Raw genomic sequence first — 15,702 nt, forward strand, 5'->3', positions numbered from 1 at the left:
TTACCCTTTTTTTTTTTTTTTTTTTTTTTTTTTTTTTTTTTTTTTTTTTTTTTTTTTTTATACTTGTCGGTTTCGTATTAAGAATTTAAATTTTTTATTTTTTCCCAGGTGTAAAAAAATAAAAAAGGGGGGGGGGTAAAAAAAAAGCTACAATTTACTGTGAAATAATAATAATAATAATAATTTTTTTATATGTAATTTAAAATTCAATTCTCTCACTGTTTACATATTTAAATGTTTTTTTTTGTCTTTCTCCTCAAAAGTTGTAATAACAAATGTAAAACCGAAAAAAAATTTTTTTTTTTTTTTTCTGAGAATGTTACGAAAAGAATATAATATTTATAACGTTTATTTATTCGAGTAAAAAAAAATTTTGCGATTTGAAAATTTTCCTGGAAAAGCACAGAATTTTATTTACTGGAGAAGAAAAAAAGAAGAAAAAAATGGAGGAGAGATTTTTCACGTTTTTTTTTTTTTTTTCACGATCGTTATTATTATATTAATTTTTTTTATATAAACAGGAGCAATTTTAATCCGTTGATTCGTGACGATTTCTTCTCTCTCTCTTTCTCTTTCTATCCCTGCCTTCTCTCCTCCCCTTCCCTCCCCCTCACACGGAAAATTCCAAAAAAAAAAAAAAAAAAATTTAACGATAAAATCGAAACGACCGAAACTATAAGAGAAAATCATTTATATATTTATTTATTTATTTTTGTTGACTTTCGTTTTTCTATTTATTTATTTAAAAATAACTTTGATTTACGTCAATAACAAAAAAAAAATGTTAATAATAATAATAATAATAATGAGTTTTTTGGCTTGAATTTTTTATTTTTTTAAAATTACTAATTAGTTTTACTCGGTTAAATTTTTTTTATTTATTTAATAAATCACGACTCGCGTGTAATAATAAATAAACTTTTTTTTAAAAAAAAATTTGGTACAGTGTTGCCAAAGTTCTCAAAAAAAAACGTTTAAAATAAGTGTGGTGGTGCGCGATATAGAATTTTTCGCGGTAAAAGCGGAAAAAAAATGAGATTTTACCTGGAAAAAAAAGAAAGAAAATGAAACGTGCTGGAAAAAATATTTTTGGTGATAATTTTTTAAGTTATTTATCCTTTTTCTTTTCCCCCATTTTCCTCTCCCCCAAATCCCCACACACGCACATTCCCTCCCTCCCTCCCCACCCATTCGAAAAAAAAAAAATATTAACTTTTTTTTTAATTTCCTAATAAGAAAAATATAAAAAATATCGTTCCAGGCGCTTTCTTTAATTCAATTTTTTTTTTTTAGTTTTTTTTGTTTTTCCGGTTTCTCCAGTTTTAAACTTTGGAGAAAATCAAATTTAAAAAAAAAAAAAAAAAACAATTTCTTTCATTCGTGTTTTAAAAAACTCAAACTTCCCCTTTTACTTCTTTCCATTCTCCTCCTCCTTTCCAAAAAAAAAAAAAAAAAAATATTTGGAAATCGATTTATTTATTTTTTTCCTTCTCCAAAATAAATCCAGGGAGAGAAAAAAAACCATAATAATAATAATAATAATAATAAATAATATTTGTTTTGTCGTCGAGCCAGTTTATATATATATATATATATATATATATATACATTAACTGTATATACAAAAAAAAAAAATTTATTGGACAGAAAATGAAGTTAGCTGGAGAAGAAAAAAGAAAAAAAAAACTGGAGAAAAAAAAGGTTTTTTTTTCTTTTTTTTTACTTCTCCAGCTAACTCAAACGTATAAACGAACCCGAAAAATTCCAGTAATTTTCCATGGCAACCTTTCGACAAAGACAAACTCTCCTCTCTCTCTCTCTCTCTATAATACGTAATCAATTTTTTTTTTTTTTTTACTTTTTGTCGGTCGACTTAACAATATATAAACTTCCTCCTTTGCTTTTGCTTCTTCCTCCATTTTTTTTTTTTTATCTTTTCCAGTAATTTTTTATAAACAATTTTTGAATGAAAATTAATTTTTGTTTGTTTATTTATTACGTTACAAATTGTTTTTTATAAATAGGGGGAGGGAGAAAAGTGGGAAGGGATATGTACGTGTGGGTAAGATTGGCAAACCTTATCAGTTATCAGTTTAATTTTTTCTCCTTATTATCATCATCTCCTTTTTGGAGCAAAAAAAAAAATGTAAAGTTGCGTAAAAATGACGTGACGACGACGACGACAAGTTTTCCATCGGGAAAAAAAAAAAAAAATGGGAAAAGAGAAAAGCAAATAAATAAATTTGAACTAGTTTGACCGGAAAAACAAATGAATTATCAGTTAATTGATAATATTATTTATTTTTATTAGGAAATTTTGATTTATTTGAAATAAAAAAAAAACGATTCGTGGAAAATTTTATTCTTTTTCCGAAGGGGTAGGGGAGGGAAGAGGGTGAGAGGTGGGGAGGTGTTGGAAAGAAGGCTGCGTGTGAATGTTTTGTTTGTTTTTTAAAACGGCCTCTTTTTAATTGTTTTATTTCTTATACGATTTGTTATCATTCTTTTTCCTCGTGATTATATCCACAACGATAATGGTACACGTTTAAAAAAAACCCGCCAAAATTTAAATTTTTCTTTCTCTCCCTTTCTTTTTCTCTGTTTTTCTCGCACGATTCATTCAAATTAATTTAAATTTTATTTCGAATTCCCCCTACCACTACCAAAAGTTATTTATAATAATAATAATAATAATAATAATAATAATAATAATAATAATTGTGATCATCTGACCGTAAATTCAAACGTTTTTCGTTTTAAATAAAAAAACTCATTTACCCGCATTTCTACACCGCTCGCGTCGTCATCCTCCTGTTTCTCTCTCTCTCTCTCTCTCTCTTTCCGCACGTTCCTGTTTTTTTTTTCTAAATTTCCTTCATTAACGAAATTTATGTAATAAAAAAAAAAAAAGTTGAAAAGTGAGAAACCAAAAAAAAAGGAAAATTCTAGAAAAGTCGACCCGTAAAATGAAATTAAACGACGCAGAAAATTTTACGAAAATAAATTTTTTGTTTTTTTTTTTTTTTTGAAATTGATCTTTTTGTTTGTGAAACTAAATAATTATTATTATTATTATTATTGTTGTTTTTGCTGTTGTTCTTCTTCTTATTCTTCTTGTTATTATCTTTAATGACTTAAAATTATTATTTTTATTTTTTTATTAATATTTTGTCCGTTCGTTCCAGGTTTCCGTTTTCGGTCCCGCAGGACTCACAATATACTTAATGCTATTTTACTATTATCTTATTATTATTATTATTTATTTGTATGTTTGTTTGTTTGTTTGCTCGTTTGTTTGCTCGTTCGTTCGTTCGTTTGGTTAAAAGCTAAACGAAAAATATAATAATAAAAATGATTTTTTTTTTTGAGGCGGGGAAGGAAACGAAGGGATTTTCCAAAAGTTTTAATACCGAAAAAAATTTCATGTTATTTTTTATTTATATTCTTTCAATAACAAAAAATGGGGGGGTGGAGGAGGAGGAGAGAGAGGGAGGGAGTCTTACAAACCGGAAAAAGAAAAAGAAAAAAAAAAGTTGACCGGAAATATATCGTTTGGAAAATTGAATGGCTTAAATTTTTTTTTTTTTTTTTTTAATCGAAAAATGGCTGGCGAACCTTTGAAGTCACAACAACAACAACAACAACAATAATAATAATAATAATAATAATAATAATAATAATAATAATAATAGTAAAAAAAATAATAATGATAATAATGATGATGATAATAATAATAAAAAGAAATGTTGAAAAATGTTTTCGAATCAATCAAATGATTTAGTAGCTTTTCAATTTATTTTATATTTGATCGTGTAGGGACGAAGAGGTAGTAGGAAAAAGGAAAAGGAAAAGAGAGAGAGGAGAGGGGAAGAGGAAGAGAGGGAAAAAAGGAAAGGAAAGGAAAAAAAAAATTGGGGAAAATTTAATGTTATAAATGATTTTCCTGATCGGAGCTATCAAAACATAATAAAAATAGTTTTTTTTCTCTCTCTCTCTCACTCTCCCGGAAAAGCTTTTATATATTTTTTTTAAAAAAAAAAATCATAAAAAAAAAACTGGAGAGAAAAAAAAATGAGGAAAATTTCCAAGTGAAAAATATAAATAAATAAATAAAAAAAAAATTTTTTTTGATGAGAAAATTTAGATAGAAAAAAAAAAGAAAAAGTTTTGCCCAAACTTTTTTTTTTTGGTTTTTCTTATTAACAATAATTTATTTATTAAAGTTTTTTCCCCCATACCATTCTTTTCTCTCTCTGTCTCTCTCTCTCTTTCTATCTCTTTCCTTTCCATCCTTCTTCCCGGAGAAAATAAAAAGTTTGAATTCACCTCGCGAAAAAAAAAAAAAAAATTTATAAGACAGAAAACTGCGACTTGTTTTCTCTCTTTCTTTCTCTCTCTTTTTTTTCCTCTCCCTCACTGTCTCTCCTTTTTTTCTGTCTTTCCTCTCCTCTGTCTCTCTCATTCTGGCTTTCTTTATTTTTATCTCTTTCCAAAAAAAAAAAAAAAAAAAAAAAAAAAACTGGAACTTATTCGATCCAAAGCCAAAAAGAAAAAAAAAAAATTTTTTCCCACGTTTTTTCGTTCCCTCCCCGGTTTAAAATAAATTTTCATTTGTCTTTTATTATCATTATTATTATTATTTACCGACGTTTATACATTTTTTTTTTTCAAAAGTTACAAACCTGTTTATTTTGCTTTTTTTTTCTTTTTTCATTTGTCATAAATCTCTAAAAATTCATTCATTTATTTATTCATTCATTTTGGAACGAAAACTACGCAAAAAAAATATCTGGAATTTTTCTTTCCCCCCTCCTTTCTCCTTTTCCCTCTCGCTTTTTTCCGCTTTTTATCTTCTGAAACCGTGAAATCGTCTCCTGTAGGATTTTTTTTTCTTTTCATAACAATAAAATGATGATGACAAACAATGAAAAACTTAAAATGGTGGCGATACGTTAAATTTATAAACGATTTTCTCATAACGCGAAAAAGAATTTTCTTTTTTTCCTAGCCACAAAACAAAAACAAAATGGAGGAAATTTATGTACAAATTTATTTATTTATTTATTTTCCGTCTTTCTTTTTTTTCATCCTGCTACAATAATAATGAAAAAAAAAAGATTATTTATTTATTTGTTTCTCTCTCTCTCTCTTTCTCTTTTTTCATTCGTAAAATAATAATAATAATAATAATAACGATGATATTTCGTTTTGTTTTTAATGTTTATATTATTTTTTTTATTTATTTTTCTTTCGTTTTTTTTTTATGGATTCAAAGAGAATTGAAATTCTTTTTTTCTTTTAACATCGTTCGATATTCGATTTCCGCCCGTTTGTTAAATTTATATAATTTAAAAAAAAAAAAAAAATTTCTAGAATTTACGATCGGATTATTCCAAAATAAAAACCAAAAAAAAAAAAAAAGTTACACGAAAATAAAAATTATTAAAGTTTTTTTTTTCGGTTTTATTACTCTTATTATTACCGTAGACGTATTAAAAAAAAGTATTATTATTATTATTATGACGGTTTTGAATATAAAAAAAAAAAACGTTCGAGCGTTCGTTGGAACATAAAAAAAATAAAAATGTTTTGTTTTTGTTTTTAATCTGAATTTTCTTATCATTCGCATTTTTTTTTTGTGTCAACTTTAAATATTTGTTTATTAAAAACAAAAAAAAAATCTGGATAAAAAAGTATTTTATGTGTAAATATTTTATTTTTTTTCGGTAGAATTTAAAAATGGCGGCGTCAGGTGTTAAAAATTCTATTAAAAAAAAAATGGCGTAAACGATTTGCTTGAAAAAAAAAAAATAGTCATTTGGATTTATTAATTGATTGTTTTTTTGTTTGTTTTATTTTGCAGACGAAAAAACACAATCCGAATCACATAAAGAGACCCATGAACGCTTTCATGGTATGGTCACAAATCGAAAGACGTAAAATATGCGAAGTTCAACCGGATATGCACAATGCGGAAATATCTAAACGTTTGGGAAAACGTTGGAAAAATTTAACGGATGACGAAAGGCAACCGTTTATAGATGAAGCAGAAAAACTTCGGATATTGCACATGCAAGAATATCCGGATTATAAATATCGTCCGAGGAAAAAAGTTGTTAAACCGGCATCGAAAACAACTCCATCGACAACGTCAAAGAAACAAAAGAAATTTTCACAGAGTCAGAGTAATTTGAATCACGATTCGAATAACAATAACAGTTTAGCTCACAAAGGCAACAGTTTGAAAGACAAAGCTTTGAGTCAGAGACAAAGGACTCTGGCCATTCACCGTCAGTCTTCTTCGTCGACCTCTAAGACCTCGTCGTCGTCGTCGGGGGGTTGCAGTAGTAGGAACTCTGCCGAAAGATCCTCACATTGCACTTCTCCTACGACACCCGCTACGAATTCACCATCGACTCCTGCCAGGCACGTTCCCTCCATTCTCTCTAGACCGCAGCTCACTCTTCCGGTGACGTCGACTTGTTTGCAACAATTACCGGGTACGGAACCTCCGACCCTCGCGTCGACGCAAAGCCGACTCAAATCGAGGTTAGAAATGGACAAAGCAAAGGAAAACACGGTCTCAAGTACCAGATACGTTTCGCCACCTCCGCAGCAACGGTACTCCTTGCCTATGCCTTCTCCAGCAAGCGCCAAAGTGCCCTCCAGCCCTTCGTGTGAAATACCGGGCTCACCCGAAAGTGCCACGTTTTACGACGACACATCCATTTTGTTGGACGCCAAATTGACATCTTTAAATTCACCAAGCTCAGTTTCCAGTACGGTTTCATTCACTCTCGTTGCCACAAGTCCGCTTAAACCAGGAACGATTCGAATTTTACCATTCAAACCCGAACCCATGGATGTGACGGCGGACGACGTAGGAAGGATAGACATAAAGGAAGAATTAGTCATAAAGGAAGAGCCGATCGAGTTGGTTAACGACTCGATATCTGTAAATAAAGTTGGCGACAATTACGATCTTGCCGACCTCGACTGCCTCACTGATCTCATTCAGATTCCAGCCGATTTAAAGGTCGAATTGGACACACTCACCTCGGATCTGGATCCAACATTTGATTCTGCCAGTTCAAGCTCGGGATCTCATTTTGAATTTTCCTGTGATTCAGACGTATCCGACGTGCTCAAGGGTCTCGGGTTCAACACCACCGAATGGGTCGATTACACCAGTTTTCCATCTTCCGTTAATTGCTGAACTCGAGTCGTCGTCGTCGTCGTTGTCCAAGACGTTGTTTTCATTTCCTCTTTGGTGAATAATCACATATGTGGTGTAATGTGTACCGGTGCTCGTTTATATGACCTGTGGGACCACATTTTCAAATTGACACAACACGAGTTATTTAAGGGGGAGGGGGGAAAGAAACATTTTGTAAAAAAAAAGAAGCATTTTGGCCAGCACCAAAATTTTTTTTTTTTTTTAAACAGTGTTATTTACGGTCCTGTTTGTTGAGTGATGATTCGATTGTATAAAAAAAAAAATTACCTGTTGTTTTTTTTAGTAAGTTTACATTATTTAGTGCACCGAATTTTATTTTTTACCCTCAGGTTCCTCTCCTCTCCTCTCCTTTCCTTTTTCTTTCTTACTTTTTGTTTATTTTTTTTTTTTTTTGATCACACACACACACACACACTCATTGGACGTTGTTGTTGTTGTATACACTCAAAATAGCAGACAACAAACAAAAAAAAATTTATGATCTCTATAAAAAAAAAAATATTTTACCGCTTGTTTTTTTTTTTTTTGACCTTGTATAATTATTTTTTAAATCAGTTGTTCATTAGTATTTGTCTATTTTAATTAATAATAATAATAATAATAAAACTTATTTGAAACAGTTAAGATTAAAAAAAAAAAAAAAACAATGCATAATACGACGTTCGCAATTGCAACCGTTTGAAATGTAAACGAACGAATTTGTAAAAATCGTACGATTAATAATAATAATAATAATAATAATAATAGTACGTTTATTGGCACAAATTTTTTTTTTTTCATTTGTTTGTTATTGTTGTTGTTGTTATTAAGTAGGGAAAGAAAAAAAAAATAATTAAACAAACGTACAAAAAAAATAAAAACAAACACACACACACACACACTTATATATATATATATTTCGAGTTTTTTTTTTTTTGACCATCCGCCATTTATGTTATTATTGTTGTTGTTTGTTGTTTGTTGTTTTTGCCAGAAAGAGAGAAGAGAGAGAGGAAAAAAGTTGAAATTGGGAAAATTAAAACACGAAAAATAATAAATTTTATGTTTTTTTTTTTTTTTTTTTTCCAGCTGTCAATATTAAACAAAATTAGTTTTCTCTCTTTCTCTCTCTCTCGTAACTTGATAATTGTTGTTGTTCGTTTCGAATTTTTTTTGTTTTTGTTGTTTTTGTTGCCTTTTTATGTTTGTCTTCTATTTTTTCAAATTGACAAACACATACACACACAAGGAAAAAAAAATTAATTTTAGTTTTCAACAAAAACAAACGACTAATTTTCTTTTTTTATAACTTTTGATTAAAATTTTTCTCGTATTTATTAATAATAATAATAATGGAAATTCAGGGGGTGGGAGGAGGGGTTGGGAAGGGAGTCACGAAACGAACAAATACAATGAAACGAAAAAAAATTTTTTTTTTTTATTAAATAATTAAATAATAATATTAATAATAACAACAACGTAACCGTGTGTTTAATTACTACGTTTGATAAATGATTTATATATTTTTGCATTCTATTATCATTATTATTATTCGTTTTTATTTATGTATTACGATAATAATAATAATAATGTTTCTTCGTAAATTTTAATTAAACAATTTATTCGTGTTGATTGGGAAGTGGGGAGAAAAGAGAATGACGATGGAAAATTTCGAAGGTTTTTTTGTTTATGCGCGTTCGGGAAAAATAACTGAAAGGATGGAATGATTGATTGATTGATTGATTGCGTGAGAATATTAATAATAATAATAATAATAATCGAACGCTTTAACGCGTGTTTATAAATAGTCTAGTCTGAATTCATTTCACTTGTTCACTTTAATTTTTTTTTTGTTTAAATAATTTCTTTATTAAAAAAAATTATCAACGAATAAATTATTATTATTATTATTATTATTATTATTATTATTATCAAATCTCGTGGTTGACGAAAAACGAACTTGAGGAAAGGAAAATGGAAAATTATTATTATTATTAATTATAAAATAGTAAACAAAAACAACAACAATAACAACAATAATTGGAATAAGCTCAGTGGTCAAAAAAAAGAAATATAAGAAAAACCTTTTGCTTCGTAAGCTAAACATAATTTAAATATATATATATATATATAATGAAAAGTTGTAATGATGAGAAAATTTTTGTGATAGAATGAGAAGAGAGAAAGAGAGATAGAGAGAATGAAATAAACAGCGCGTGTGCGTGTGTGAATATATATATATGACATGAACATATATTATTATACATAAATATAAATATACATAAGTAAATAAATAAATAAACCTCATGTGTATAGATAAAATAATTACCCCTTTTTTTTTTAATTAATTTTATTATTATTATTATTATTATTAATTTTATTTTATTACTTTTATTATGTAATTTTTTTTTTGTTTATATTATTATTAAAAAAAAAATAGAAATAGTTTTTTTTTATATATATATATATAAATATATATATATCGATAATTATTATTATTATTATTCGACAAATATATTATATCTGTTACGATTTTATTTTTGTTTTTATTTTTTATTTTATTTTCTTTTATTTTTCTTTATTTCTTTTCTTTATTTTATTTTATTATCATTATTATTTTATTTTGGATACGGCGGTACTTAAATGAAATGGCGGTGATGATAATAATGATGATGATGGGGTTGATGTTAAAAGAAAAAGAAAATTTTTTTGCCTTAATTGCTATTTCTGCTACTACTACCACTTTTGAAGTTTTTTATTTATTTATTTTTAATAAATTTGTAAAAATAATTTTTTTTTTCATTTTTCGGAGGGGAAGAAAGCGGAAATGACCAAAAAGGGAAAAATATGGCGACCGAATGAAATAAATAAATAAAAAAGGGAAAACCTGGAAGAAAATTGCTTCGTTTTTCTTTTTCTTTTTTTTTTTTTTTTTATTCTTACCATACGTTCGAATAAAATAATAATAATAATAATAATAATAATTTGCTCGGCGTTTTTTAAAATACACAAATTAGTAATATGTATGTGTATGATACGAAAAGAATTTTCTAGAAAAAAAAAAACAAACAAAAAATTGTTCTGACTTGAATTCGTACCTGGTTAATAAATTTTTTTATTTAAAAAAAAAAGTGAATGACAATATTATTAATAATAAAAGTGTGAGGAATAGGAGGGAGGGGGAAGGGAGAAGAAACAATTAATTTTGATTTAAACTTTGTACCTGATACGTAAACCCCTCGTACCTCACGATACGCCCACGTAAGCACGCACACGCACACTTTTCCCCATTTCCCGCGATTTTCAATGTGAAAATTCGAAAAGTAAAGGAAAATAATTTTTTAATCGATCCGTTAATTGTTTTTTACCACCCCAAAAATTTTTAACCCTTCGTTTCGGTTTTCAATTTAATAAAAAAAAAATAATACACGCGCACTCGCCCACTCACGCAAGTGGTATGTATATGTAGGGGGTATACGATGAGGATGAGGAAAAATCTCATCCGTTCGAGTTTTGCTTTGGGGATTCAAGGCTGGGGGGAGAGGATGATCGTTCATCCGGTTGAATAAGGGGTGGAATTTTTATTTCTTTTTTTATTGAGTTTTCAGGGTCGTAGTCGGGTTTTTTTTTTGAATGATGGGCGGCGGTTAATAATTCTTCCAATTTATTCCGATTGTTACGATTGTTCAACAATGACTTGAAACGTTTTATACGATGCTAACTAACTTGTTTTGTTTTTACCCTTCTTCCCCTCCCTTTTTCACCCCTCTCCTCGCCTTTCCTCCCCCTTCGTCATCTTTTCCCATCCACAAATCCACGTCGTCGTCGACGACGACGACGACGTCGTGTTTGATTAAAGAAATTATATAAAAGTTAGTCATAACTTTTATGTAAATGAAAATTTTAATATAAAAATTTATGAATACAAAAAATTGTTGTTGTTGTTGTTGTCGTTATCGTCATCGTCGTCGTCGTCTGCTTTAGTACAAAAACAATTTTTTTTTTTTGGCGGGAGGAGGCGTGGTAGCAAGGACTTCGTCCGTTTTTCGTATTGCGGAAAAAAATTTAATTATTTATTTATTAAATTTAAAGTTAATAAAAAGAAAAAAAATTTATGTACATAAAAAATGGCCAAAATTTATTTATTATTAATTATTTACCTTCATTTCGTAATTAAAAAAATTATTAAATTGCTCATCGATGTAAAAAAAATTTTCGTGCCACGCTCCTCTATTTTATACTCTAACGTAAATAACCTACGATGATGATGATGATGATGATGATGATAATGATAATAATACTTTAAAACTAAAACTTTTTTATTCTCTTCGATTTTTTCGTCGCGCCACAACTTTAAAAAAAAAAAAAAAAAAAAAAACGAACGAAATTTTAAAAAAATTTTTCTTATTGTTCTTCATCTTCATTTTCTTCTTCTTCGACGACAATTCATTAACAAATAATAATAATAATAAATTTTCAAAAAAAAAAAAGGAAAAAACAAACAATTAACGACAGGGTTTTTATTTTAAAAATTTATTACTATTATTTTTTCTTTTTTTTTTACATACATTATGTACATATATATATAAATTTAAAATTGATTTATTAATTATTAATAATGATAATAATATTTATTAATGACTGATAGGAAAAAAAAAAACAAAAAAATGAGCACGTTATAGTCACTTTTTTACACGCCGACATTTTTATTCTTTTTTTTTTCATATAAACATTCAAACTCATTTAACATTATTTCTCTCTCTCTCTCTCTCTCTCTCTCTCCTCCATTTTTTTTTCTACTCCCACGTCATAATTAAAAATTAATTTTTTTTTTTTTTTATTTCCACGTTTTTATGTGCTAACTTAAGAAGAAAAAAAAATTATGCGTAATAAAAATAATAAATAAATTTTTTTTTTTTTTCAAACGTTTCAGGTTTTTCTCTAAAAATAATTTACAATAACCTTAACGTACATAATAAAATTTATTAATAATAATAATAATTATAATAATAATACCAATAAAAAAAAAACGAAATAAATACATAATAAAAAACGCAATCGTCGTTGTAAAAAAAAATTATTATTAATATTAATAATATTTATATACATAACATAATTTAATTAATTAGTTACGTAAATTTTATTAGATCGGCTTTTTTAAATATATATATATATATATATATATATATATATATATATTTAATAATAATAATAATAAATTTTGCTCTCCCATAAGTGTGCTTTTAACAAATAATAATAATAATAAAAATGTTATTATTATTATTATAATTTGGCTTAAAAAATAAATAAAAAAAATTAAAAAAAAAAAAAAATTTTTTAAATACCTTTTAATAAGTTTTTTTTTTCAATGTTGTTGTTATCATTATTATCATTATTAATTATTTATTATTATTATTAATATTAATAAATTTAAAGAATTAAAAATTAAAAAAATAAATAGAGTAATAAAATAAATAATAAAAATTTTGTGTTTTCATTTTTTTTTTTTATTATTGTGTAAATATAACGAAGTTTGCAAAAATTATAAATAACAACAACAAAGCCGCTAAATATTATTATTATTATTATCACTCGCGAGACAAAAGATTCTTTAATAATAATAATAATAATAATAATAATAATAATAGTCAATAGTTTGCCTATTCGAAAAAAAAATTTTTTATTACTCTAAAAAAAAAAAAAAATGATTTGATTTTTTAACTATCCATTGTTAACAGGAAGCGAGGGCACGTTGTGAACACAAAAAAAAAGTAAAACAATTAAAGTAATAAAATGTCATTAAATTATTTTTTGTTTTTCAAAGCGATATAAAATCATCATCATTATTATTATTATTATTTTATTACGTAATATTTTTCTAATAATAATAATAATAATAATAATAATAATATATTCCAATAACGATTAATTTTTTTTACTTTTAAACTAATATAATTTTTTTTTTTCGGACTCGTGACAAATTAGAAATTCTGATATAGTGATGATAATGATGATGATAATGATTATTATGATAATAATAATGATAATAATAATAATGATAATAATGATAATAACGAAAACAATTTTGTACAAAAATTAAAAATATTATTTTTTTAAAATGAAAAAAAAAAAAAAACAACAACGCGAACGAATATTTTTTATTATTATCTTGTTCAATTATTTAATCGATCGATCGATAGATAGATCGATAATTGTAAAACGTTGAATTAATAAATAATTATTAATAATTTAAAAAAAAAAAAAAAAGCTTTTCTTTTTTTTTTGCTGTTGTGTAAATAATAATAATAATAATGATAATAATATTTAATTGATGTGTGAATAGATTTTTTCCATTTTGAAAAATGTTTCTCTCTTCTTCCTCCTCTCCCCCTTTTTCTCTTTCTTTTTGTACATTTGATTATATATAAGTAAAAAATTACAATTGTATTTATTATTATATTTTAATCGAATAATAATAATAATAATAATAATAATAATAATAATAATATTAATTAGGTGAAAAAAAAAATTTTTTGTCTCATCCCATTCCGTTGCAATATTATTATTATTATTATTTTTTTTTTACACACTCCCGTTCGAATCGGCCAAATCATAACGTTTAGTACGTTTCTTCCTTTTTACCCCCCCCCCATTTCCTACCCTCCCGCTGTCTCCTCCCTATTAAAAAAATCATTTAAAAAAATTTTTGGTCTGAATGTTTATTAACCCTCAAACTACCTTTTTGTTATTATTATTATTATTACGACTGATGATCAACAATTGTAACGCTTTTATAATAATAATAATACTTATTATTATTATTATTATTAATACAAAATTAGAAGCTTAATAAATTATTTAAAAAATATATATTAATATATATACATAAAATTATTTCAATAATAATATTATAAATTTTTTTATGTTATTAAAATGAGGATGGTAGACTGAGGGTTATTAAATATTTTAAAATGTTAATAATTATTAACTCTATGATGATGAATGCATTTTTAACTATTATTATTATTATTATTATTATTATTATTAATAAATAATAATTTTTATTAACAAATAAATAAAAAATTGTTGTAATAATAAAAAAATGAAAAAAGTTGTAAACAAATTTACAAAATCTCGTCACTACCATCGTTTTTCATTAGTTATTATTATTATTATTATAAATAAACAAAAAATTATTAATTAATAAAAACAAAAAATATTAAAACAAATAATAATTATGATTATATTGTTTTGAAAAAAAAAAAATTTTCTTTTTTCTTTTCTCACGTATATCTAAGCATAGAAAAAAAAAAACTTTTTCTTCCTTTCTTTTTTTTATTTCTCTCTCTCTCTCTCTCTCTCTCTTTCGAGCGGTGTAACAAACGGGTAGTATATAACAAACGACAAACGAATTAAAAAAAAAAAAAAATGAAAAAATGAAACCGACCGTAACCGAAAGAGTTTAAAAAAAAAAAAAATCTATAAAAAGTTAATAAACCTAAAACCTACTCGTCGGTTGTAATAATTATATTTAAATAATTTTATATATATAGTGAATAATAACACGTAATAATTATAATTCGGTCGTATTAATGTAACTGTAATGACGATAATGATGATGATGATGATGATGATGATGATAATGATGATAACATATACGTGACTTTTAATTTTAAACGTATTAATTACGTAATTTTTATTTATTTATTTATTAAAAAAACCGCTTCGAAACATTTTTCTTTTTTTTTTTTTTAAATTTAATTCTCAATTTTTTGGAGGGAAAATTTAAATTATTACCTTATCGATAAACAACGTCGACACACACACGTGCGTATAGAAGATTCGAACTGTGTAAAAAACGTGGCAACAGAAATTCTATCGGATTTTTTTTTTCCCAAAATCCCATACATAAAAATTTAATTTTTTTTAACTCTCTCCCTCTCTTTCTTTCTCCGTCTCTCTCTTTTAGTTTTCCTTCAAGCATTAAAATAATTAAGTAATAATATAATTTAGTAATTGATTGCATTATATTGATTAAACTAACCACGTGGAAACAAACAAAACAAACAAACAAAACAAACAAAACAGAAAAAAACAGAAAAAAATTTTTTTTTTTTCCCTCATTTTTCTTTTTTTTTTTTTATTTTATATTATTTAACTCGGTAAATTTTTTTTTCTTTTTTCAATAATAATCAGTACCGTATTAAGGTAAAATAATAATTTCGTTATTTTTTTTTTACATAAAGAAGCCGACATCGGTTTTTAATAGCGCATAACCATTTCAATCTACTCCCACTTTTTTTTTTCAATCGATCGTTCTTATGTTGTTTTGAAAAAAACGATTTTATTATTGGCTTCCGTATGAAAAAAAAAAAAACGTCGATACGAACGCAACAAGTAATAATGAAAAATCTTCAAACGTTCTTTCTTATTATTACTATTATTATTATCATCATTATTATTATTATTATTTAAATTAAAAAAAT

At 25.8% G+C, this 15,702-nt stretch overlaps 2 protein-coding genes across 2 annotated transcripts; one reads left to right on the forward strand and one right to left on the reverse strand.

The window, feature by feature from the left end:
• Positions 1 to 5,739: 5,739 nt before the first annotated feature.
• Phum_PHUM199330 (transcription factor Sox-2, putative) lies at positions 5,740 to 7,216 on the forward strand (the record flags this gene model as incomplete). The annotated part of the gene is made up of 2 exons (XM_002425372.1): positions 5,740 to 5,754; positions 5,864 to 7,216. 2 exons carry the CDS (start codon positions 5,740 to 5,742, stop codon positions 7,214 to 7,216), a joined length of 1,368 nt encoding a protein of 455 aa, XP_002425417.1.
• Positions 7,217 to 10,215: 2,999 nt separating this feature from the next.
• Positions 10,216 to 11,097, reverse strand: Phum_PHUM199340 (uncharacterized protein; the record flags this gene model as incomplete). The annotated part of the gene is made up of 2 exons (XM_002425373.1): positions 10,216 to 10,266; positions 10,981 to 11,097. 2 exons carry the CDS (start codon positions 11,095 to 11,097, stop codon positions 10,216 to 10,218), a joined length of 168 nt encoding a protein of 55 aa, XP_002425418.1.
• Between the last annotated feature and the right edge of the window lie 4,605 nt (positions 11,098 to 15,702).

Source organism: Pediculus humanus, genomic scaffold (genome assembly GCF_000006295.1).
Source record: "Pediculus humanus corporis 1103172107547 genomic scaffold, whole genome shotgun sequence".
Classification (NCBI taxonomy): Eukaryota; Metazoa; Arthropoda; class Insecta; order Psocodea; family Pediculidae; genus Pediculus; species Pediculus humanus.